The sequence below is a fragment of the Aethina tumida genome, chromosome 1 (assembly GCF_024364675.1).
Source record: "Aethina tumida isolate Nest 87 chromosome 1, icAetTumi1.1, whole genome shotgun sequence".
Classification (NCBI taxonomy): Eukaryota; Metazoa; Arthropoda; class Insecta; order Coleoptera; family Nitidulidae; genus Aethina; species Aethina tumida.
The window spans coordinates 4,268,861-4,296,627 of record NC_065435.1 but is presented as its reverse complement, the minus strand read 5'-3'; the positions used below and the strand labels follow the sequence as shown (position 1 = coordinate 4,296,627).

General features: G+C 28.0%; 1 protein-coding gene across 2 annotated transcripts; it reads left to right on the top strand.

Annotated features, from left to right (window-relative positions):
* The first annotated feature begins 606 nt into the window (after window positions 1–606).
* Window positions 607–27,243, top strand: LOC109609450 (uncharacterized). Of its 2 annotated transcripts, none has more exons than XM_020026112.2 (4): window positions 607–986; window positions 4,719–5,565; window positions 25,681–25,766; window positions 25,831–27,243. In XM_020026112.2, exons 2-4 carry the CDS (start codon window positions 4,949–4,951, stop codon window positions 26,292–26,294), a joined length of 1,167 nt encoding a protein of 388 aa, XP_019881671.1. In that variant the 5' UTR covers window positions 607–986; window positions 4,719–4,948; the 3' UTR covers window positions 26,295–27,243. The 2 variants fall into 2 exon arrangements, with proteins under 2 accessions (XP_019881671.1, XP_049816959.1); XM_049961002.1 differs by lacking the exon at window positions 607–986 and adding an exon at window positions 4,452–4,610.
* The last annotated feature ends 524 nt before the right edge of the window (window positions 27,244–27,767 follow it).

Below are 27,767 nucleotides of genomic sequence, written 5' to 3'. Positions count from 1 at the left end.
TAGTGAAAAATATTTAACTGGACCTCATCTACAGACAAATTACTTCTGTTTTAGTTAATGTGTTAATTTCAGCTTCCAAACAAAAATAAATATACATCTATCTTCTAGAAATTATATGTTAAATTTTTGACTTAGCAGATTATTTTAATAATAACTAGTGAAAAATATTTGACTGGGCCTCATCTACAGACAAATTACTTCTGCGTTTGTTAATGTGTTAATTTTAGCCTCCAAACAAAAGTAAATATACATCTATCTTCTAGAAATTATATATTAAATTTTTGACTTGGCAGATTATATTAATAATTAATGAAAAATATTTGACTGGGCTTCATCTACAGATAAACAACTTTGTGTTAGTTAATGTTTTAATTTAAGCCCTCAAAGATTAATTATACATCTATCTTCTAGAAAATGTATTGAATCTTTGACTTGGCAGTTTATTTTAATAATAACTAAACAAAAATATTTGACTGGGCCTCACAACTAAATATTAAATTTACAGATTAAAATAAGACTAATTGAATAAGCCTCAGGTACACAATAACTTGGTAGTACTAAAAGAGGGGTGCGAACTGCGACACATTGTAGTAATTAAACGACAGTTAATACAAACAATGACAGTTGTTGAAACCGTACTACAAAACAATGTAGTGTAAGTGTGTGTGTAGTGACCTTAGCGATTAAGACACTCGTTACGGTGTGGTTATTTGAACGGTTTGGCGGCATTTTAAGAGTGAACCATTGGCTAGGTACGTATTAACCACTCCTCTTGAACCTTAGAATGGTTCTCAAACCATTCGTGCCGTTCACGTCGCGTAGTATGTATAGTCCGTTACAAAAATGCGATGCGAAAATTCATTTAACGTTAAAAGTGCCGTGCGTACGCATCTAGATTGTGGTAAAGCGATTTAAACGTGAAAATATGTTGTATTTTGTGGTGGACGGTGGTGTTGTAACATAAACTAGCTGTGCTTTTCGCCAAGGTATGTGAATTTTGATTTTATTAAGGCCCTTCGGCCACGTATCAATCTCTCTACCTGTGGAAACAACTGCAAGTATTGGAATCGAGTGTGTTTCTTCTAGGTTTTTTTATTTGTTTATTTATTTATTTTATCACGCACTCCTATTTCGCAGTTTCGCTTTATGGGGTGACACGATGCAGTTGCACATTCCTCGGCTGTCGGGTTTGTTTTGAAAAAATCCAGCGGGTTGGTTTGCGGGTAATTCAGCAGTTTTGCGAAATAATTTGCTTAGAAATGCGAATTTTTAACATTCCTAGCATGTGTAGCGGTTTTGTGTTTCTTCGGTTCGGTACTATAACAGGTGTATATATCTATAAACAAAATTAAAGAACAGTTGTGGCAATCTACCGGTTATTTGTTAACCGGCCTGTAAAAATTAACCATGGAACGGTTTTAACATATTTCGACTTTTCACCAACAATATTAAAGTGTTATTAAGGCGGGAAAATGTCATGTTGAAATTTATTTTAGGCGACCAAATTGTTTCGGAATTTTTAAAAAGAAACCCAACTAACACTAGAGTAAGATAAAATTTCAAGTTTTAATTATTGATTTATTGGGCTCCAACTGCACACACATAGCTGTTGTATTTCCTTCTATAACAGGTGTACATTTTCTACAGTTTGTGTTTATTTCAACCAGGCTTATTATCTTAATCAAGGAAATGTATTTTAAATGCGAGAAAACGAGATATAATAAAATATAAAATATGCGAATTAGAAATTTTAATTACAAAACCCATAAAGGCAATGTACGGAAAATAAAATAATACTTGGAAAACATACAAAATAAAATATATTTCAGTATTTTACATATAAAAGAAAAATTAATAATTAATTGATTTATTTGTATGAATAAGATTATTAGACACCCAAAAAAGTAAGAAATAGAAAAAATAATACTTAATAAACATACAAATTAAAGTAATTTAATTTAAAAAAATAATAATTAATTAATTTATTTGTATAAACTTAAAATGATTAAGAATTATTAGGAAACCTAAAAAATAACTGATCGAAAATAAAATAGTACTTGTTTTTGTAGTAAATACAAATGAAAAATTATAAATTTAATAATTTATTTGCATAAAATAATGCTTGCTAAACATACAAAACGAATTATATTAAAGTATTTTTGTAATAGATATAAAAGAAAAATTAACAATTAATTGATTTATTTGAATGAACTTGAAAAAATTAAGAATTATTAGGAATTATTAACGAATCGAAAAAGAAAATAATACTTGTTCAACATACCAGAATTAATTATATAATATATTTTGGTAGTAAAAGTAAAAGAAAAATTATAAATTTAATGATTTATTTTCACAAATATCCATAGAATTTAAATATTATTAGAAAATCCAATTAAAGTAACTAATTGAAATAAAATAATACTGGCTAAACAAAATGAATTACATTAAATTATTTTCGTAATAAATATGAAAGAAAAATTAAAAATTAATTGGTTTATTTATATGAACTTGAAAAAATTAAAAATTATTAGGAAACCTAAAAAAAGTAACTAATCGAATATAAAATAATACTTCCTAAACGTATATAATGAACTATATGAATGTATTTTTGTGGAAAAATAAAAGAAAAATTATAAATTTAATGATTTATTTGTATAAAAATGTAAATAATTTAAAAATTATTAGAAAACCCAATAAAAGTAACTAATCGAAAATAAAATAATACTTGCCAAATATACAAAATAAGTTTTATTAATGTATTTTGGTAGAAAATATAAAATAAAAACTATAAATTTAATGATTTATTTGTAAAAATGCATAGAATTTAAAAATTATTAGAAAACTCAACAAAAGTAGCTAATTGAAAATAAAATGATACTTGTCAAATATACAAAATCAATTATATTAAAATATTTAGGTAATAAATATAAAAAAATAACAATTGATTGATTAATTTGTATGATCTTGAAAAAATTAAGAATTATTAGGAAACCTAAAAAAAAAAAATAACTAATCGAAACTAAAATAATACTAAACATACATAATGAACTATAATAAAGTATTTTGGTGGAAATATAAAAGAAAAATTATAAATTTAATGATTTATTTGTATAAATATGCAAAGAATTTAAAAATTATTAGAAAATCCAATAAAAGTAACTAATAATTGATTTATTTGTATGAATTTGAAAAAAATTAAGAATTATTAAGAAACCTAAAAAAGTAACTAATCGAAAATAAACTGATACTTGTTCAAAATACATACATTAATTATATTAATATATTTTAGTAGTAAAAATAAAAGAAAAATTATAAATTTAGTCAATTATTTTTATAAATATCTACAGAATTTAAATATTAATAGAAAACTGTAACTAATAACTAAACTTATAGTAACTAATCGAAAATAAAATAATACTTTCTAAACAAAATGAATGAATATTTTTGTAGTAAATATAAAAGAAAAATTAACAGTTAATTGATTAATAAATTTTATGTATTATGTAAGTTGAAAAAATTAAGAATTACCAGGAAACCTAAAAAAGTAACTAATCGAAAATAAAATTATACTTGCTAAACGTACAAAATGCAGTATATTTAAGTAAAATTGAAGGAAAAATTATCGTTTGTTGATCTGTTTGTGTGAACTTTGAAAGAATTTAAATATAGTTACAAAACCCAAAAAGGTAACTGACCGAAAATAGTATGCTAAACGTATATATTTTGGAATGAAAAATAAAAGAAACAAGATGAAATCTAACATATAATCAATTTTCACGACCATAACCACAACAAAACAACGTTTGCCGGAAGATGATTAAGATAAAACTTCTTATTTTAATTATTGATTTATTAAAATCCAAATGCATTAAGCGGTGTTACTTCCTTCTACAACAGGTGTGTATAATTTTATATAACAGTTTTATTTAATTCAAACGAACTTTAAACTACCGTTTTTCACATTATAAAGTCCCCGACCAGTACGACCGCACATCACCCGGCCGTTCACAAAAACCAAAAAAGAAAATACGGCATCAAGGGCGGGAAACGTCTGAAATTACAAATTCCACCTGCCCAACGTCTGTCCTACCTGCGCATCTAGAACACATTGTTATTTTAATTGGGGCCCTTAAGAAAACGACCCGGGAATTCAACGTGTTTTCCCAAAAATTTACACGCCCCCTTGAACATAAAACCCCCATTGTCGGATGGAATTCGTTCACCAAATTTGCACATTCACCTGTCAAAAGCAAATTAGAATTTTACACTTGTCAGGTTTTAAAATACGTTCCAATGGGATAGGAGGCCCAGATTTTTTGGGTAACGACGAATTCATCATCTTAAATCCACTTGATTTATGGTTCAATAATTTAAAGTTAAAAATAATGTGATGAATCATAAAAACCACATGTTTGTGTATAATTTACAGTTCCCAACTTACAGCTGTGCAAAACGTCGCAATGTTGATCCGGAACCGGAGTTTAAATTAAAAACGGTTCATTCCATTCAGGTTTATAATTTTTTACAATACAACAATTGCGTAAAGGAGAAGTTTTGTGTACTGAAAGCGTTTTAATCGTTAACATCAGCCTGGGAACGGAATTTGTCCGGTAAACATGGTGCAGTTGTAGGAAGACGTGATAATTTTCGATTACCAACCAATCCATGTGGGACCACGTGCCACACCTATATTAATATTTCTTTGTTTCTTCTTCCAGGCATCGGTGTCGTATATCTAAGCAGAACGAAGACCCAATAAGATGATGTAACGATAAACGAACGTACAACTAATCGCCCCTCATCAACCATGTTTAAGGAGGACATAAAGAATTCGAGTATAAAGTAAATGAAGGGAATATGTGGAAAGCATATTGGTGCAGTTCCAGTCACTGGTTCGCAATCCTCGTAAAACGAATTATTTTCCCAATGATTTTGAAACGTCAACAGCATGTTGAAGCATATGTTAAACACAAACGGGGCTGTCGCCAATCGAAATGTACCCCGACCTGATAGTTCGATTGTTATGGAACCGAGGGAATCGGCGTCGAGGTACAGGTCGCCGAACGGTAACACGTCCAGAGTTTCGCAACAGTATCCGCTGAACGTGTCCCAGCTGCACAACACGACGCTGGACAATTCGAAGCATTCGATTTACAGTACGGCGGTGCTGCCGCCCGGCAACAAGGCCCTGAATGGAGGCCTCAACATCTCCAGGGTGCGGAACCAGAGCACCGTCAACAAGTTCATCGCCAAGTCCAAGCAGGTCGGCGTCAAGGAGATGCTAGTGAGTTTGGGACTGTTGTGCCTAGTGAGTTTGTTGTTGGCGTTGCTGTCGCTGATCTTCCTGCTGAAGATCTCGCCGGTGACGGCGAACGATATACGGGAACTATTGAGGGCGGAACAATTGACTGTTATCACTGCCGAAGAGTATGTGGTCGTTTACGAGGTCACATTGGCCTTGTGTGCGCTGACTTTGTCGTTGAATTTGTGCTGTCTTCTAGTTTGCGCCATACAATTCTTGTTCGCCGTCAAATTGGTCAAAAGTCCACATGGAGGCAATGATAGGTGAGTCCTTAATTGAGATCGACTTGCTGATGATTGCGGGCCAGATTAGATCAATTTACTATTTCTCGAATGATTTGGTGTAGTTACATCAGCTGGAGTGTAATTGAAGCTATTGTTATCAGCATTATTGCTTGATAAAATTACGGAAATCCGTCAAGTGATGAGATTTAAATTTAATTAAGATTGAATGAAGCCTTAGTTGTGAATGACTTAAACTAAGACGCCGTGGATTTATATCAATTGACATGTTTACCTAATAAAAAGACCAATGACCGGTAAAAATATATGTATTTAAATATTTGACAATATATTTGAAGACGGCATTGTCAAATTCTATTTATGAAAATTGTGTATATCTTCTATGAAATTATTAACTTTTTTTTTAATTAAATTTATGATCCTCTATATATTTTTTTAAATTTTTTGAAGACGCGTGATGAAATGTAATATTTTAATATCACATAAATAAGTCAATACAAAAAATAAAAATTACCAAATTTTAATGATAAAATTTGTTTAAAAAAAAGTAAAAAATAATAAATTTTTGACCCCCTTTATTTTTAAATATCTTTTTTTTGGATAAGGGAAAGTATAAAAATATGTAATATTTTAATATCATATAAAATGTCAATACATACAAAAATTATAAAATTATCAAATTTTAGTCTTAAGGTTTGCCTCAAAATTATAAAAATAGTACATTTTTGACCCCCTTTATTTAGATTTCTTTAATTTTTTTGTATAAAAGTCTATACATATTAAAATTACAAATTTTAGCGATAAAATTTGTCTCAATAAAGTAAAAAAGTAAATTTAGATTTCATTATATTTTTTTGTATAAGTAAAAATTTGAAGAAATCAAATTTTAGTCTTAAGGTTTGCCTCAAAATTATAAAAATAGTACATTTTTGACCCGCTTTATTTAGATTTCTTTAATTTTTTTGTATAAAAGTCTATATATATTAAAATTACAAATTTTAGTGATAAAATTTGTCTCAAAAAAGTAAAAATGTAAATTTAGATTTCTTTATATTTTTTTGTATATGGAAAAATGTGAAGAAATATAATATTTTAATATCATATAAAAAGTCAATACATATAAAATTTATAAGATTACCAAAGAGTGATAAAATTTCTGTCAAAAAAGTAGAAAAAATAAATTTTTGACCCCCTTTATTTAGATTTTTTTAATCTTTTTGTATAAAGTAAAATGTGAAGAAATCCAATATTACATAAAAAAGTCAGTAGATATAAAAATTATAAAATTATCAAATTTGAGATAAAATTTGTCTCAAAAAAGAAGAAAAATAAATTTTTGACCTGATTTTTGATTTTGGATTTCTTCAAATTTTTTGTATAAAGGAAAATGTGAAGAAGTGTAGTAATTTAATATCACATACAAATGTCAATACATATAAAAATGTAAAATTACTAAATTCGAATGATAAAATTTGTCTCAAAAAGTGAAAAAAGTAAATTTTTGTCTCTCTGATTTATATTTCTTGAATAAGGAAAAATGTGAAGAAATATAATATTTTAATATCATATAAAAAGTCAATACATATAAAATTTATAAAATTTGAGTGATAAAATTTGTCTCAAAAATGTAAAAATAGTAAATTTTTGTTCCTCTTTATTTAGATTTGTTTAAACTTTTTGTATAAAGGAAAATGTAAATAAATGTAATATTTTATTATAAAGATGGCAAAATCATAAAAATACTAAATTTGAATGATAAAATTTGTCTCAAAAAAGTAGAAAAAATAAATTTTTGACTCCTTTTATTTGTATTTATTTAAAATTTTTCTATAAAGTAAAATGTGAAGAAATCTAATATTTTTATATTACATAAAAAAGTCAAAAGATATAAAAATTATAAAATTACCAAATTTGAGTTATAAAATTTGTGTGAGAAAAGTAAAAACCTTTTATTTAGATTTATTTAAAGTAGAAAAAATAAATTTTTGACCCCCTTTATTTGGATTTCTTTAACCTTTTTGTATAAAGTAAAATGTGAAGAAATCTAATATTTTAATATTACATAAAAGAGTCAATAGATATAAAAATTATAAAATTACCAAATTTGAGTAATAAAATTTGTCTCAAAAAGTAGAAAAAATAAATTTTTGAGACCCCCTTTATTTGGATTTCTTTAAAATTTTTGTATAAAGTAAAATGTGAAGAAATTTAATATTTTAATATTACATAAAAAGTAAATACATATAAAAAATGTAAAATTACTAAATTTGAGTGATAAAATTTGTCTCAAGAAAGTTTCTTCATATTTTTTGTATAAGGGAAAATGTGAAAAAATATAATATTTAAATATCACATAAAAAGTCAATACATAGAAAAATCATAAATTACCAATTTTAATATTTTAAAAATATTTTACAAAACATTTGAATTTTTTAGTTTTTTTTTTAATTTCCAAAAAAATTATGTGGCAGATAATTATTTTTTTAAGTTTTTTTTATATAATTATGAAAAATTTAGAAAGAAATAATAGGGCGAAAGCAATTAAAACATTATATTTCACCTGTAAAAAGCCGTTTTGTAGAATTTCGAAAACATGTGTACAATATGGCAGTGGACGTAATGCGTTTTAAAACACACGGATGGAATTCCTAATTATTTAAACAACTCTACACGCGTCCATCCCACAACAAAAACGTGTTCGGATCGAATTCAATCCTATTTACGTAGATCGACCATTGAACCATGCCTAGACATACATTTCACCACCTTCGACCGTTCGAACGATTAAAAAAGGACTCAATAAACAACTTCTGGTCTTCTGCACATGCACTCATTCACATTTTAATTGTCCAGTCTGGCGGCACGGGATTTCTACGGCTTCGATCGATGCCCAACGTACGCGTTTCTTCTTCAATTGTCTAAACAATTGCACAAGTGTTACTTATGTGCGTCAGACATTTCGCAGATTTTTATAAATTATATACAAAAAAAGTTTGTTTAGATGTTCGTGGAATCTGTTAGCTAGTTACATGTTTCCTGCTTGATTAATTAAAGAAAATTATTCGACTAAAATTATACTCATTGGCTCAGAATACAACATACAGAGTGATTCATCTAACTTATTCATTAGAAGTTTTATATTTATCCGGAAAAAAGTATTGATTTGAAATTTTTATAGCAATTATAACTTAAACTACTTTTTTAAGTTATTTTTAATAAAATTTTATTTCGGGTTTCGCCGGAATTGACATTAACTTTGTTATTTTCATTGGAACACTCTGTATATTTTTGGATTTTTATATTTATTATGTAATTGCAACTATAATGGGTATAAATGTCCTATAGCTAAACCCAATAGTTTTTGAATTATTAATATATTTTCAAAAATTTTGACAGATTGCTGAAATGCCTGTAAAGGTACCAATTTTGATGCTGGAACGTTCATTTTTTGCATACATGTTAATCAAGGACCATCCTATAAGGAGCTATTATTAGTACTCCCAAATTTTATACAGGGTGTTCGTTACTTACGTTTAATTTTGTACATTTTAGAATATCAATATTTTTGATATTTTCAACGGAACACCCTATATATTTTTGGTTTCTACATATAATTATGGATATAATGGCTATATCATGTTCTATATCTAAATCCAATAGTTTTAGTTACTAATTTATTTCCAAAAATTTTGAAAGATTGATGGTCTAACTGAAATATCTGTAAAGCCACCAATTTTGATGCTGGAAAGTATATGTTTGGTATACATGTTAACCAAGGACCATCCTATAAGGAGCTATTATTAGTACTCCCAAATTTTATACAGGGTGTTCCTTATTTACGTTTAATTTTGTACATTTTAGAGTATCAATATTTTTGATATTTTCAATAGAACACCCTGTATATTTTTGGATTTTTAAGTTCTACATATAATTATGAATATAATGGCCATATCATGTTCTATATCTAAATCCAATAGTTTTTGTGTTTTTAATTTTTTTCCAAAAATTTTGAAAGATTGATGGTCTAACTGTCTGTAAAGTCACCAATTTTGATGTTGGAAAGTACATGTTTAGCATACATCCAAACCAAACCCATCTTATAAAGAACCATTATTAGTACTCCCAAATATTATACAGGGTGTTCATCATTTACCTTTAATTTTGTGCAACTTAAAACATTATTTTTAGTGAGACACCATATATTTTACCATAATTAAACTGAATATAAAAAACCTTTCTATTGGTATAAACATTTCCTATACATAAGATGAATATTATCAGTGAATTTAACATCCAACATTAAAAGTGGTGGCTTTGATGATGTCTTGTACCTGTCAGAAGGCACCACAGAGGAAGGTATTTTTTTGTGGAGATGTCTGTTCATCGAACAGCTGGGATTTTAATTTGGGGTGCCATTGCATATGGCAGTCGGTCACCTTTAATTTTCATTAGAGGCAATTTGACCACCCAGCAATACATCCAGGAAATTGTGGAACTCCATGTGTTGCTTTACCTTAGAACACTTCAAAATCCAGTTTTTTAAAAGGATTGATCTCATGTTGGCAGCGTTACTTTGTAGTTTTTCCAACATTCCTATGTAAATTTCTTATCATGGCCATCAAGATTTTCTGATTTATCACACGCTGAACACGTGGGAGACACCATGGACTCCTAAAAATTCAACCCTTCTTCCTCCCATGTTGGTGCACCTTCAGCGTCAAGTAGAGGTGACATGGAGTGAGCTACCACAGAAAATTGATCACTATTAGATCAATCTCAAGGCTGTCGATGCAGACCTGATCAATATATTCAATATATTTGTCTGAACAACTCCAAATTGCAAAGCAAAAATCAATGAAATATGACCGCTGAATCTGTGTGTTCTATTTTCTACGTCACTGAGTATACTACATTCTTCACTCCATGGTCAAGTAGTCAACGTGGCCCGGAGCGAATTATTCGGAATCCTAAAGGAAACATCTAATTAAAAATTCGTCGGTTTTTGCGTGGGTCGATTATAGTAAAATATTTTCATAGTAAAATTCATATATACAATAGAATAAAAATTAATAAGCGTATTCACACAGATCATTCCAGATAACAAGGCAACGCAACTTTTGCCGTTAGTTTTTTACCGTTTTTTTCGGTTTTTTTTCCGTTGTCGTTGCTAAACTGTATCAATTTTGAAACACGGTGTTGTTTTGTTAAATAATAAATAAGCATAATGATAACGTTAATGTTTGTTCAAGTACCAAATTGGTGTTACAACCGGTTTCCAATATGTCTACACTCATTTACAAAAATATTCGCTTGGATATTTATTAATATCTTGACAAATACGATCGTCTTAAAAGCTCTCGCTGACAAACACAACCTTCATTATTTGCATTTGTTTTGTTTCATAATCACTTCATGAAATTAATAAGGTAGTTTCACTCTTTAAAGGCACACGCAATTCTGGAGAAATTGTAAATAGGAAAAAAGAACGGATATCGCAGTAATTATGGTCAAAAACGCAATTTACTGTGACATAATTTCAAGGCGGATGTTTTTACTTTTTGTCGATTTTTCTATTACTTTTTTTGTTAATGTCTTAACGGTTCAATTTTTATGGTAAATGCTCAATTACAATTGTTTATTTTATACATTTTTGGTTAAAAATAAATTTTAATTATGGAATGGTTTTTCAATAATAATAATAATTTATGGAAAATGTATTAAATAATGTTCAAAATTTAATTAATATTTGCATAACATTAAAAAAAAAATATATATATTATTTGACTAATTTTGTTAAATTATTGTTTTTCATAACTTTTTTCTTAAGACTATTGATATTTTATAACATTTAGTTTAGAATGTCCAAAAGTTGTAGTAAATTGAAATTCATAGAAAATCTATCAAGTAATGTGTTAATTTTATTATTATTTATATTTATTGTTGAACAAATAAAAAAATAAATTATTATTCTACTAATTTTATAATATCAACAATTTTTATATAATATTTCATTTTTACAACAAATACAAACAGAAAAATGGTGTCTTTATAAAAATAAATGCATTAAAACCAAATTTAAACAAAAATTATTATTTGAAAAATTGTGAGAGATCAACAATTTTTATATAGTCTTTCATTTTTAGAATAAATACAAACAGAAAAATGGTGTCTTCATATAAATAATTATATTAAAAACAAATTTAAAATTTATTTTCTAAATGTAGTTTTCTATTGAATTTAAATTTTTAGAAAATCTATTAAATAACTTGAATAATTGTGTTTTTTACAATTTTGTAAATGTTTTTGATAACATTTTTCAATAAACAAATTGACAATTTACTTAAAACTTAGGCTAGAATGTCCAGAATATATATTAATTAGAATACATCATTACAGTAATGTTATTTTAATTACTATTCATTACAGAACACTAAAAAATATATTATTATCCGATTAATCTTTAATTTTTACAATATATACAAACAAATGGTGTCTTCATAAAAATAACTTATTAACTACATATTTAATTTGTGTCAGATTTATTATTTGGTTTTTGGAATTAAAATTCAAAATATAATTTAATAAAATATTTATTTAATTAAATGTGTTTTCTATTAAATTAAAATTTATATATAATCCTGCTTTTTAAAATATTTTATGCATTCTGGCACAGCTCACACAACAAATTTTTGTAATAGAAAAATGGTATAATTAATTAATTGAATTTTACATCTTTTACATTTTTAGATATTTATTAATTTTTACAATAATTGTAAAATAATGTCTTTAATAATTTTTTTGTACCACTTATTTTATTTTTTATAAAAATAATAATTTCCTGATTTCAACAACCAAAATTCGAAATATATTTAGTAAATTATTCAATTTACTAATTATAATTTGTATTAAATTATTTTTAGTATATAATTGAATTAGTTAGTTATAAATTTTATACTTTCTCAAAGAAAGTAATTAAATGATTTGTTTAATCTTTAAAAAAATGTTTTGTCTTATACATTTTTCTTTTTTACAACAAATTCAAATAGAAAATATCATCTTTAACTTTTTATACAAGAAATATTTTTAATTTTTAATCTAAAGTATCTTTTTCATAATCATTTATTTATTAATAGATCTTTTATAATTAAAAAAAAAAAAGATTTTATTTGGGTTCAAGAATCAAAATTTGTCACAATTGTTAAATAATTGTCATAATTTGATTAATATCTAATTGTTGTTGATTTTAATAATTTTCTGAAAGTCTAAATATCATCTAAATTTTTAATTTTTATTGTTTTATATTATTCCTCTTCTTTTCAATAAATAGGAACAAAATATATTGTTTTTAATTTTTCTTATACAATATTTATATTCTGTAGCATTTAATGTAAAATATCGAATAAAAATTAATTAACAATTTTTATTTAGGTTCAAATATTCTCGAATATCTATTAAATAATTCGAGTATTTAAATAGTTAATTAAATCTATTTGACAAAATTTGAATTTATAAAATTTAAATATTCGAATAATTCAAATTATTCGAATAGATTATTGGAACCCCGTTATTATTTTTAATTTTAAACTTATGAGCATTTATCTATTAAAAATAACTTCTACCATTTTATCAGATTTTATTACACAATCTGAATATTTAAACCGGGAAATAAATTGTGAAAGTACGAATCGATTTTATAATATAATTAAATCAGTAGAGTCGTCTTCATTTTCAGGTGTAAAACATAAATAAGAACGTCAACAAAAAAAAAATATATTGCGTTATAACGTTCATTATGTATAATTACATAACTATTTCAAAAATTTTAATGTTTTGTTATTCAATTCGTACGAATTTAAAATGTATTTATGTATTTGAAACGAGTTATCGAAAAAATCCATTTAACGCAGAACGGTACAACCGCAAATATTTATGTGCCTTTCGTCGCGTTCAATGTCCCACATCATTTTAATTAATAATAACAATAAAAAAACATTTAATTTATGACCACCAATCGGTAAAAATGAAGTGGCGACACTGGACAAAAATAAATTAAAATTTTCGACTTTCGGCAATTTAAATTTGACCACGAAAAAAATCGGAAAGGAATTCGAAAAATTTTAATTCAATCAGAACGAACCAATAAATATGGATTCCGTTTGAAACGAAACGGTCCGGGCCTCAAGTATTTGCATGTTTTGCATAAAACCTGTCCCACTTCTATTAATTAATTTTAAGAGCCATTTAATTTATTTATTTATGGGGGGACGAACGCTAAAGAATGAGGACGTAAAACGATATTGTTTTTATTTGCTTAATTGAGAGATTTTGATCTACATTGCTTTAGTGTTGTCGAAACGGCTTCACGTTGAATTTTTCAATTAAAAATAGGTGGCGTCATAACGGACGTACACTAAGCTGCTGACGTCATTGGTGCTCAAAAATGAATAGATTAGGTCAAACTTTTTTGTGTATTGAAGCACTGTCTGGAATTGTTGAACGTGGTCTGAAGAAGGTGCAAGAGAGGTTCAGGACGTCAAAAGACAAAGGAATGTCAAAACCTTAAAGCTTTAGCTCTCCAGGATTGTTTTGTGAGCCTTCCTGCAATTATCAATCGGTGGTTTATAAAAGAAGGAAGTTTGTGCTAAATTTGACTTATATTATCTAATAAATTCATATGAGAAAATTTTCAATATCTTTATCACTCGTATCTTGAAGTAACAAGTGATATTCTGAGTGTTTTGGCTCAATTTTGAATTTAAGTATCTAATTACTCCAGGTATGAAGATTTTCATATTGGTCATCACTAATTTTGAGTAGATCAGCCAATTTTCAAGACGAAAATCTCTAAATAATTGGTGACACTTGAATTTGTCTTGTTTCAAATTTGAATTATATTATCTAATAAATCCATATGAGAATATTTTCAACGTCTTTATCACTCGTGTCTTGAAGTAACAAGTGATATTTTGAGTATCTTAGCTCAATTTTGAATTAATTATCTAATTATTCCAGGTATGTAGATTTTCATATTGGTTATCAGTGATTTTGAGTAGATCAGCCAATTTTCAAGATGAAAATTTCTAAATAATTGGTGACACTTGAATTGTCTTGTTTCAAATTTGAATTATATTATCTAATAAATCCATATGAGAAAATTTTCAATATCTTTATCACGGGTGTCTTGAAATAACAAGTGATATTTTGAGTGTTTTGGCTCAATTTTAAATTTAAATATCTAATTACTTCAGGTTTGAAGATTTTCATATTGGTCATCACTGATTTTGAGCAGATCAGCCAATTTTCAAGATGAAAATCTCTAAATAATTGGTGACACTTGAATTATTTTGCCTCAAATTTGGTTCATATTATCTTTGGAATGTGAAATGGGATAAGTGATGAGTACTGATTTTGTTTGGCCATGTATGTCATGGCTTTAATTTCAACTCTTAGCCATCTCTTCTTGTTTTTCTTGGTCCTGGTAAGGCTGAATTAAGTCCGCAATTTTTTAAAGAATAAAATTAGATTGACTAATTGCATAGTAGACAACACTGGCACCCAATTTAGTACTACATCTCATATTTTTAAATTTTAATAAATTGCTATAATCATGACCACTACTGTATGTTCGAACCGCTGATTTACATATTAAAATAACTTGCTATTGTAATTAATAAATCTTTGGCAAGTTATCTGATTGACCTAATATAATAATCAATATACTAACTATAATTTATCTCTATAATCTGTTAATCTTCATTCAACCGCATGGAACAGTGGTAGTAGGCGCAGTGGGCACTGATGACGTCACCGCACTCCAACCCGGCGCCATACTAAAATTTAAATAATTTATATCTGCGAAAATACTCAACGTATTCAAATGAAACAAACGCCATTCCGTTTGTGATAACTATATCTGTTAGGGAATAAAATAATATATGATGTTTTTTTACAATTTATATGCTCATTGTGCGATGTTATTGCTTTGTCCACACGATAATATTTATCGGTAAAAACACGCCGTACTTGTCTGCGTAACTGTATAAATACAGTATCCAGTTGCACTTACGAGAAATCTAAAGCAAACATAGCGACGGCTTCTTTTTATTTTTATATTCGACACGAAACAAACACATGTGAATTTACAGATTCAATATTTAAACTGATTTCAACATCTCGCATGTTATTGTATTTATTTGTGGTGTGGAACTCGAACGCCACTCATGTTAATGGGTTTTTTATTTTAATGTTTTAATTTCGCATAATTTTAATATCCTTGACATTTTTAACTGTTTACAATTAACAGTGTTTCCCCATCGGTGATTTTCAATCACCACGATACGCACTCTGTCTCTGTGTGTGTGTGTGAACGACGCATGTACGATCAGTTATTCAAGTCAGTGTCCAGGTTGACACGTACAAATCAATTAACTAATTAATTCCCCGGCAATTAGCGAGGTTTTTAAGCATTGTGTTACGGTAATTGTTTCGATGTTTTATCAAGATCGTATTTTAATTTGTCGAGGAAATGTTGTATTGTAATGGAATGCCGAACATATCACGACTGCGTATGACATTTATATGTTTATGGTCGTCGTAATAAATATACAAGTTTCGAACACTTAGAAATTGAATACGAATTCCTATTTGTCTGCAGCATCCTGGACGCCGTTGTTAAATTAATGTCTGTTGAATGAATGATAGATACAACAAAATTTAAATAAAAAATATTTTCTTTACAAATTTTATCCATACAAGTATCAAAATTCGAAATATATTTTAGTAAATTGTTTAATTAATTGTCTGTAAATCAATGAAATTTATAATTTTTAACATATTTTTGAACTTTTACAACAAGAAACTGGTTCAAAAATTCGAAACATTAAATAGTTAAATATTTTAATTGGCTAGTTGTGAGCTGTATTAAATCAAATTGTTAAATAATGTTCCTGAGACAACGAATTTTATTATTTTTAACCAACAAGAGACTCAAAAGAAGCTCCAAATAGATAAATGGGAAATTTTACCTTATTTTGATCATTATTCAGTGTTTGATTGATTTAATCCGAAGGAGGATATAGAATTTTTGTCTTATATCTATATATATATATATATATATATATATATATATATATATATATATATATATATATGATAGATTAGCGACTGTTAATCTGTCTTTTTAGTTTGATTAAAACACTAAATTCACAATAATACGCTTTATTACGACAAACGTAGTTTAACCCTCAACATCTAAAGCTTGACTGCTCGGTTCTTTCTTAAGAACTGCCCCGATTATTAAATGTAAACAAATACTTCAGATTTGCTTATGAAACAAAACTAGTCTAAATAGATGTGAGCACGTCGCATCGGTCCATCGGTGAAGGTGATGACGTAAGCTAACACGGCCTTCCTGACATGTGGGGCGTCCTCGCACCTTCCACAGTTTTGCAAAGATTCACCTGACACCGGTAATCTGTAAACATTATAACAGCAGTACAAGCTCAAAATATATTCGAAGAACTAAGTCTAAACCTTATTTCATTTAACAAAATAGACTGTTATGCGGCACAGTTAACAATCACTAGAAGCTCAGAGGCGGCTCAACCATCAATAGGTCTGTTACACCCATGACTCTCAAGTGCTATCAAAAGATACCATATTCTAGCCAGGAGCTCAGAGGCGGTTCAACCACTACCAGGTCTATTACCCGCTTGTCTCACAGACACAGAACACAACAATCTAAGCCTGCAGAGCAGGGACCTTAAAAATAGCCTGCCGAGCAGGGACCTTTAAACATAGCCTGCAAAGTAGGGACCTTAAACATAGCCTGCAAAGTAGGGACCTCAAACATAGCCTGCGACGCAGGGACCTTAAAAATAGCCTGCCGAGCAGGGACCTTAATCATAGCCTACTAAGCAGGGACCTTCACATATAGCCTGATACACAGGGACCTTAAACAGCCTACTATGCAGGGACCTTTACACACATTCACACATCAATCTTATTAAATAAATCTATATCCATCATACCTTATAGAATTTCTGTATCTGGCCAGGTTCGTAACTGTTCATGCGCCGCTATTGTAGTTCTACCTCGGCTGCCAATCCTTCGGAGAGCATACCTCTCATTAGGTAAACAATGCGTTACCTCAAAGGGTCCGTGATACTTTGGTTTCAATTTTCCTCCATTCGACAGCTGACTATTTTCAACAACAACTTTATCACCAACAGCGTATGGTATTGCCGGCACTCTTTTCTTATTAAAGTTTGTAATTGTTCTACTGGTTACTTCGCACACGCGACTGTGAGCTTGTTGTCTAAGTATTTCAGCGTCCACATCACTTGTCTGTATTGGCACACCATTTAACAGTTCGTTAGTTGCTCTCAGACGTCGATTTTCACCAAACATTAATATCCACGGCGCGAATCCTGTCGATTTGTTCACAGTTACATTAAAATCGTCCTCAATATCAGGTAGCACTTTTGTCCATTTATTTTCGTCTTTTTCATTCAACACAGCACGCATCGCATTAAACAAACTTCTCATAACGCGTTCCACTTGTCCATTACCTCTAGGAACTCCTGTTGCAATTAGGTGTAGCTCAACAGAGTTATCATTGAGAAATTCTCGAAATTTACTCGCTACAAATGCTGTTCCCCGATCAGCTATTATTCGTTTTGGTCGACCCAATTCCATAAATAATGCATCTAATGCCTTTATAGTACATTCGGCATTTTTTTTTGTCTAATAGGACAAAATCGCACAAATTTAGTAAAAGCGTCTATAACCACTAAAATTTGAGTGCATTTATTAGATTTGACCAAAGGTCCGGCATGGTCAATATGCCACGTATCCATTTTACTTCGTTTTCTGTTGACACAATCCACTCCGTTTTCCAGTAAAAGATTTACCCAACACACACGATCTACAATTTGCAACATATTTGCGTACTGTTTTACCCATGCGTGGCCATATTAAGTCCTCACGTAATTTCATTAACATTTTATCAGCACCAATATGAGACGAGTTATCATGATACAGTTTCATTATCTCTAGTCGAGCTGCTACAGGTACAAAACAACGTTCGCGACCATCATTTGAACATTGTAAAAACACTAAATTGTCTTTCACTATATATCCCGTCTCATGATGCGTTTTGTTTATTATTGTCTGACAAAACACATCCTCTGATTGATATTCACAAATTGTCTTTGGTTTGTTAGCAATAATTCGTGCTGCTAAAATTCGTTTTGTCGGAGATGCTGTATTTCGACTTAAATAGTCGACATGTGCCATTTTATGTCCTGGTCTATATTCTATATCAAAATTAAAGTCCTGCAATTTTATCCACCATCTTGCAACGCGGGGGTGTAGTTCCTTTTTGAGTGCTGTAGCCCTTACTGAATTACAGTCTGTATAGATTGTAAACTTTATACCATACAGATATGTGCGAAAATACTGAGTGGCTTCCACTATCGCTAGAGTTTCCAAATCATAAGAATGATATCGCGATTCACAATCAGTTGTACGCCTAGAGTAATACGCCACTGGATGAAGCACATTATTTAAGTCTTTTTGCATAAGTATGGCACCCAATCCAAGCGAACTCGCGTCTGTATGTAGTTCGGTAGTCAGTTCCGGATCAAAAATGTTCAAAATCGGATAAGAAGTCAATCGTTTCACTAAATCCAATCGCACATTTTCACATTCACTTGTCCACTCAAAAGTTTTTCCCTTACGTAACAGTGTAAATATCGGTGCTGTTAAAGTTCCAAAGTTTTTCACAAGATGTCTAAAATATCCAGTCAGTCCTTTTTCGATCACACCTAAATATTTCACAGATGTTTGGAAAAAGTTACACTTTTGTATATTTAAGGGCGTCAATGTCCTTTCTTAAGTTCTTAAGACATTCTTGAATGGGTCGAGAGGGCACAACACATCATCAACATAAACAAACGCAATATCGTCTTTAAGTGGTCCAAGGGCTTTATCGATGGCACTCTGATAATCTGATGGAGAGTTTATGAGATCAAACGGCATTCGGTTGTTCTTTTATTTCTTTCGTAACCCACTCGTCCATTCCTGACAAATTCAAGTCATATTCCTCAAATGCAATTTCTAAATCTTACAAGTCGAAACTGCGCTGCAGCCACACTTAAACCTTCTGCGCAGCCATCTTCAATGTTGCTTGAGTAGTTTGGGCGTTGGCCATTGTCGATAAAATTTCCATGTTTTGTTTTTGGAATCTGTTGTTACTTTCTTGCTACTAATCTCTCTCCGATGCACTTTTGGTAATGTTCACAACGTTCGGACTCACTGCGCGTTTGTGTTTTTCACTATTGTCTGTTCGTTCACAAAGAAACACAAAAAAAAATTTATTTTTTTTTTTAGGTCCTTTCTTCCGGAAATAATTCACGAGAAGATATCCCACTTCTGATGATAGATTAGCGACTGTTAATCTGTCTTTTTAGTTTGATTAAAACACTAAATTCACAATAATACGCTTTATTACGACAAACGTAGTTTAACCCTCAACATCTAAAGCTTGACTGCTCGGTTCTTTCTTAAGAACTGCCCCGATTATTAAATGTAAACAAATACTTCAGATTTGCTTATGAAACAAAACTAGTCTAAATAGATGTGAGCACGTCGCATCGGTCCATCGGTGAAGGTGATGACGTAAGCTAACATATATAGATGTTTAAAATAAATAATAATATAATAATTTTAAAGTATTTTATTAAAAAACATTATTTGAATATACAGTATTTCAATATATGTTAAAATAATTGTTAAAAAAATTGAACCAGATTTATTCATTTATTTTAATATTAACTAAATTTAATTTTCACGTTAAATATATTTAATTAAAAGTTTTCTAAACATTATAAAATTAGATAATTTTGAAAAATAGAATATGTGAAAATAAAAAATTATAAAAAAAAACAAAAAATAAAAAAGTATTTGGAATATTAGACTTCAAATTAAATATTATTAAAAAAATTGAAACACGCTTTTTCGTTTATTTTAATATTTTTAATTTTTAAATTAAGTAAATTTAAATAAATAATAAATATTATAAAATAATTAGAATTAAAATGTGTGAAAATTAAAATTTTATTAAATATAAAAAAATATTTTGAAACATGATACTTTATATTAAATTTTGTTAAAAACAACGAATCATTTTTTATTAATTATTTATAAAAATATTAAAAAAATTAACGTTTAAAATATTTATTTTAGATAGATATTTAAATATCTTTAAAAAAATCAAATAAAAATAATTATAATTTTCAAAATTAATTGAATTTAACAAAAAACAAGTTTTACTTCGTTATTTTTGGAGTCAATAATTTAAATTTAAAAATTACCACCATATTTTTTATATTTATTTAAAATCCTAAATTATCAAATTTAATATTAAAAAATACCGAACATTTTAATTCTATATCAAATATGTTTGAAATTAAATTATATAAAATAGAAATTAAATATTAACAAAATAACTTTATCTAAAAGTTAGTGGTAACTTACTAAATTATTTATTTATCACAAATTTTAATTTTTTAATTTATATTTTATGAATTTATTTATTTCGGAAGAGGTTTTAAAAAATTTTTGAATATTTTACAACTTTTACAAAAAATATTAATAAGAAAAATAAATTAATTAAGTATAATTAATGTATTTTATTTGGTCTTAAGGATTAAAATTCGAAATACTCCTCATTAAATTGTTCAATTAATTAGCTGAAAGTTGTAATAAATTAAATTGTATAGAAAATTTGTTAAATAATCTTTCTAGTTTAATTAATATTTATTTCCCCTTAAATTAAAATATATTTTCTAAATCCTGAATCGACGAATTTCATAATTTTTAACATCACCATCAAGAGACTTATTAGAAGTACCAAAAAGGTAAATGGGAAACTCTACCTCATCCAACATATGGTACAGATAATCCTCCATTTCATTATTAGTTATTTTGATCATCATTAAATATTTTACATAATAAACAATGTAATTCGGAGGGAGATGCAAAATATTCAGAATTTTTGACTATATTTTTCAACTTTTACATGAAATACTAATAATAAAATGGTTGTATTAATAACAATAAATAATTTAATATAATTAATGTATTTTATTTGATTTTAAGGATTGAAATTCGAAATATACCTTATAAAATTGTTCAGTTAATTAGCTGAAAGTTGTTTTAAATTAAATTGAATAGAACATTTGTTAAATAATATTCCTACTTTAATTAATATTTATTTCCCCTTAAATTAATATATATATATTGTAAATTTTGAATCCATCCATTTAATTTTTAACATTAGTGACTAAAATTACGTCCAAAAAGTTCATTATCCACGATACAGTTCAGATAATTATCTATGTTATTATTATTTGTTTTTGTCATTATGTCGTTATGGAATATTGACAAAAACTGGTTGATTATAATGATGATAATGTTGTTGAATAAAAGTTATTTAAAAAAAAAGTTGATTCAAAATTAAATATTAAAAACTGTTTTATAATCACATCTAAAACTAGTTTGCCTTAAAAATAAATCGCAATGGTATAAAAGGAAGAAAAAACATAGAAAATCCGGTAAAACAACAAAATTAAATATATGTTACGGAACTAACAATTCTTGCGGCTTCCTCAACACCGTCATGTTTGGGTGGTTTCATCAATCACACAAATAAACAGTGTAGTTTTGTTGCAATCGTCCCAAACGAAATTGAATGAACGCGTTGAATTTCGGAACAGTGTTTCATTCCCGATGCTGGTTCCCACCAGTGTGGGTTTCTGTTAATTTCCTGCTAAATAAATCTCCTTTGTAGCGACGCAACGAACAGGAAGCGATGCCACTAAACAGTATTTACCGCTCTATTATTGTTACTTAATTGCACTTAATAAATCTCCATTCCGTCACATTATGAACAACGAAAAAATGCACACATAATAGGAAATTGAACGGCGGCATTTCTGAATATTAAACACCGCAGAAAAAAATGTCGACATAATTAATTAAGTAAGAAACAAGTGTTCGTTGTGAATAATTCAAGTGATTTATGTTCAAGGAATCGAAACCCAGGTAAAAATTCGTTTCCTGGCACGCGAATCTCTCTGCGGGTTCGTGTGTGTGTGCGGTTTCTTTTTCTATTACCTAATTAATTTTTCGGCCGTCCTTCGGAATTTTCGATGCGGAATTAAAAATCACCCACACATTGTATTCAAATTTTGTCTGTCTGGCGGAGTTGGGGAACGGGCGACGGAGATGTTTCGGTTTGCTTTTCACCTGGTTATTGTTTGGAGTCGGTTTAAAAATATACTTGGATGTGCGGAATGTTTATTTGCCTTGTCTGCGTTTGTAGGTCAGCAAGAGTTTTTAATGATGTGCAGAAAATGCTACGAAAACGAATTGGATTTACATTAATAAATGTTTCGAAACATATAAATATATATAATGTATCTTTTTCAAATTTAATATTATATGTTGTTTATTCATATTTTCTAAATATCACTAATTAATTAATTTTCTCAAACCTAATTATATCTAGTTGTATTTTTGCATTCTACTTATATAATAATTGACATTTATGTAATAATTTTTTAATCGTGAATGTTGACTATAAATTCATTTTTCAAAAAAAAAAGTCATTTGGTGACATAACTAACATATTATGTATAATTTAATAATCATTTTGTAATTTCCTGACAATTGCTTAAAATATTATCAATACCCATTTTATTTAAAAAAAAAACAAAACAATAATTTAGTAATTTTTTAATTAATTGTATGTTTGATTAAATGAAAACTTTCAACATACATTTATTTGACTTTAAAAATCAAAATTTAAAATGTTTATAATTCATGTTCAAGATAAACATTTCAAAATTATAAATAAACTAATTTTACAATTGTAACAATTGTTTCAATATTTCTTCCAGTTTTGCAACACGTACATAGAAAAAAAGTGTTGCCATCATAAAAATAAATTCATTAGATATAAGAAGAATAAAAATTTAAAATATCTTTATAGTTCATGTTTCATTTTCAGAATTCTAAATACACTAATTTTTTAATTTTGATAATTTTTTGAATATATCTTTCAGTTTTACAGAACATACATAGAAAAAATGTTGTCTTCATAATTAAATATTATCAAGACACTTATTTGGTTTTAAGAATCAAAATTTAAAATATCTTCATAGTTTACGTTCAAGATAAGCATTTTCAAAATTCTTGATATACTAATTTTATAATACATTTTTTTTAATATTTCTTTCATATTAACAAAAGTGTTTAATTAATTAAGGTATTAAGAATCAAAACTCGATATATATTAATATTGTTCCTTCTAGTTCATTTTTTTTTTTAATATTTTACATTTTTTCAAAAATCAAAAAAAAATATGGTTGTTTTCATTAAATAGAATATTTTTTTATTTGCTTTTAAGAATTAAGAATACAATTAAATAAATATAAATTATTTTTTTATTTGATTTCAGAAATCCGAATTTGAAGTATAATGTAGTAAACTATTCAATTAATTATAATTTTCAGATATGAAAATTTTCATAAAACCTGTTAAATATTTTTATATTTTTTACCATTGTTTTCTGAATTTGAAAAGTCAGTATATAGAAATACAAAAAAAATGTTTGCCTTTGTTGATACCCTTTATCATAAACAATCAGAGGTTTTTTTTGGTATCACCAAGAAAAATTAATAATATAGTTCTATTCATTGTAAATTATACAATATAGTAATTAAAATTCTTTAAAAATTGTTGCCAGTTTAATTAATATTTATTTTTTATTAAATTTTTTAATTTAATTTTTTTTTTGAATATTTTACATTTTTTTTAAATTAAAAAAATATGATTTATATTTAAATTTTATAATTTTTATCATTTTTCAATTTTTACAAAAAATACCATTCAATAAAAATAAATTATTTTTTTTATTTGGTTTCAGAAATCCAAATTTAAAGTATAATGTAGTAAATTATTCAGTTAATTATAATTTTCAGAAAACCTGTTAAATATTTTTTACCATTTTTTCTGAATTTATATTAGAAATTTGTCTTTGTTAATACCTTTTATCATAAACAAGTTTTTTTTTTGGTGTCACCAATGGAAATTAATAATATATTTCTATTCATTATAAATTGTACAGTATAGTAATTAAAATTCTTTAAAAATTGTTACCTGTTTAAATAATATTTATTTGTTATTTAATTATAAATTTTTTCGATTATTTTAACAATTTTTTATTCATTTTTTTGCCACAAATAAAATTGAAATATATTATTTTATTTTTTTTTTATACATCATTGACATAAATCAAAATGTAATTTTCATAAAAATAATTTAATTGATTAAATCAAAATTTTAGAAAATTTTTTTAAATAATTTAAATAAATTAATGAATATTATTGAACAATTTTTCTAAACTTATTTTGACCATTTTTTCTTTTTAACAATAAATACAAGTAAAAATATGTTTCATATTTTTTTTGTACAATAATTGACAGTCAATTTTTTATTCATTTTTTTGCCACAAATAAAATTGAAATATATTATTTTATTTTTTTTTATACATCATTGACATAAATCAAAATGTAATTTTCATAAAAATAATTTAATTGATTAAATCAAAATTTTAGAAAATTTTTTTAAATAATTTAAATAAATTAATGAATATTATTGAACAATTTTTCTAAACTTATTTTGACCATTTTTTCTTTTTAACAATAAACACAAGTAAAAATATGTTCCATATTTTTTTTGTACAATAATTGACAGTCAGTTATTAAATCCAGAATTTGATACAAATAATTCTATTAAATATGATAAATTCTTTTGGTTTCAATTTAATTATTTAATTGGATTAATCAATTAATTGAATTAAATTGAATTACTAATTAGTAATTTATATTAAATCAAAATTTATAGAAATTTTGTTCAGTAGTAGTAGTTTTTTAACTTTTTTTTTAATTTATCTAAATTTAGTTTCTTACTATGTAACTTTTATAATTATTTCATTCGTATAAGAAAAATAACAGTTTTTAGAAAATTTAAGCTAAAATATTATAAAACAACTAAATCTTTTTTTTGCAGGACTAACAAGTACTTGCAAAAGTCTTCAGTTAGCCGAGTATGCGCAGTGGGTGGATTCTTCATTTCCATACCAGTATTTCTAACAGGTTCGTACTTATCCCATCAATCGTCCAATAACCGATGTTTAACCAAACATTCGCATCATTTTAGGCATAATACTGTACACGTTCATCCAGTTCCACTCGACTCCAGCCATAGTGACCAGCGTGTTCATCGGCCTGGGCATCATCTTCTGCGGCTGCGCAATGGTGCACAACGTGTTCATATGGCAGCGCGAGAAGACGAACGCCGTCAAGGAGCTGGCGCTCCAGCAGCACGAGCAGTCCGTCCACAACTCGTTCCACAGCGTGGCGGCGCCGCCGCAGATCAACCACTCGCACGTCAGCAACTACAACAGCTTCGCGCACAGCATGGCCACCATACACGGCAACGGGCCCTACATCGTCAGGCCGTCCACCACGACGCCGCCCACGGGCGAGAACCTCAACCTGACCAAGCTGTCGCATCCGAGGGAGGCGAGCGGCAGCGTCAGCCCCGGCATGCCCAACACCACTCTGGACCTGAGCAGCGTGGCCACCACCAACTCGCCCCACGAGCTGTCCACGCTCGTCTGATTTGGTCCTTGTAGTCTCGTGTGGTACCACCACGAAAACTCTTCTTTTAATTATTATTAATTAACTAGTCTGTTGGATGACCAATTTTTGTTGTTGTCAATTGTGGAAGATTTCGGCGGAATGGGAGGTGAATTGCACGTTGACTCATTCGGGGAACTGAAGGTCGACGTTGTGGGCGAAAGTAAAATATGGTTAAACAGGGTAACAAAATGCTATCGGTGGATTTTACTGTGTTTCTAAGCGAAAAAACGGAGGTACAAAACAACACAAATGGCCATATTTGCCTGCATCAACGTGACAACACAAATTCAAGTGACTCATCCAGAGTTTAATAATATCGACGTCTTACCTAATTCTTAAATACTTCTTGCAATTATTAGGTATTGTATTATTTATAACGTACTACTAGTTAATATTTATGGAGTATTAAACCAGTCATGTATTTCTTGTCACTGTTATTCTATTATCAGAAAAAAAGAAATGATATTAATTGTATATAGATTTTTATATTATTTAAATGAAGTATTTGAAGTGGCAAATGGGTATTCAACTATCCTGTATATAGTGCTTTATTTCACACGTTTTTGTGAAAATTCAAAGAATGGTTAGTACAAAAGTTTCACTGCCTTTTTACATACTACAGCATAGAAGAATATAGATGTAAAACCGACATATTTTATATTAAATATATTTATACACTACGTGTATGTGCAGATCAAAAATATTAACTTGTGCCTTTCTTATTGTAACAATTTATATGATAACCAATTAGGCATTTGTTTGTTGTTCATTGATTAATACTTGACATTTGCAATAAATAAATTTCCATATGTTTCTACAGGCTGTGATTGTGTATCAAAAAATTAATGACATCCATTCATTTTTACTGCATGTACTTTAATCTTGCCTTTATACAACTTAAATAATAAATATATTTTATATATAACCATTTTTTATTATTTATTTCTTACATCTTTGAACAAATTACCGTGGTGTAAGTATTTTTCATGTTTTGTTGTCCATCCAAAGTGTTCCTTGAGGTGTTACAGACTGGGACAAAGCCCCGAAGCAAGTGAGGGATTCCCCAAATTATTTCAAATTGAAATGGGGGTCAAATGATACCTCGTTAAAGAGGGCTTTTAATTCCCTATACACTGGTGCTTAGTTTTTGAAAATAGATCCATTCGTTCAGAAAGTTATAGGCCTTTAAAGTGCTTAAAAATTCAAAAATATTAAAAAATGAATTCCAGAGTATTCACTCTGCCATCTACATTTCAGTAGCATAACTTAATATTTATGTGGACATCTCTACACATTCAATATCTTGCGTCTACAGGACACATCCTAACAGGAAAGTTTTCTATTCAGGAGAAATAATAATCTTGTTGTTAACTTTAAAGATCAAGTTTCTGAGACTAGTTAGAAAAATGATTTGATATGTTACTAGACACAAATGTTTTATATAATTAATGT

What these genes read in the sequence shown, in the direction of transcription:
- LOC109609450 (XM_020026112.2), top strand. Translation starts at nt 4,949, where the DNA reads ATGTTGAAGCATATGTTAAACACAAACGGGGCTGTCGCCAATCGAAAT. An exon ending in CCACATGGAGGCAATGATAG is followed by an intron (nt 5,566 to 25,680) that starts GTGAGTCCTTAA and finishes TTTTTTTTGCAG; the next exon opens with GACTAACAAGTACTTGCAAA. An exon ending in CATACCAGTATTTCTAACAG is followed by an intron (nt 25,767 to 25,830) that starts GTTCGTACTTAT and finishes GCATCATTTTAG; the next exon opens with GCATAATACTGTACACGTTC.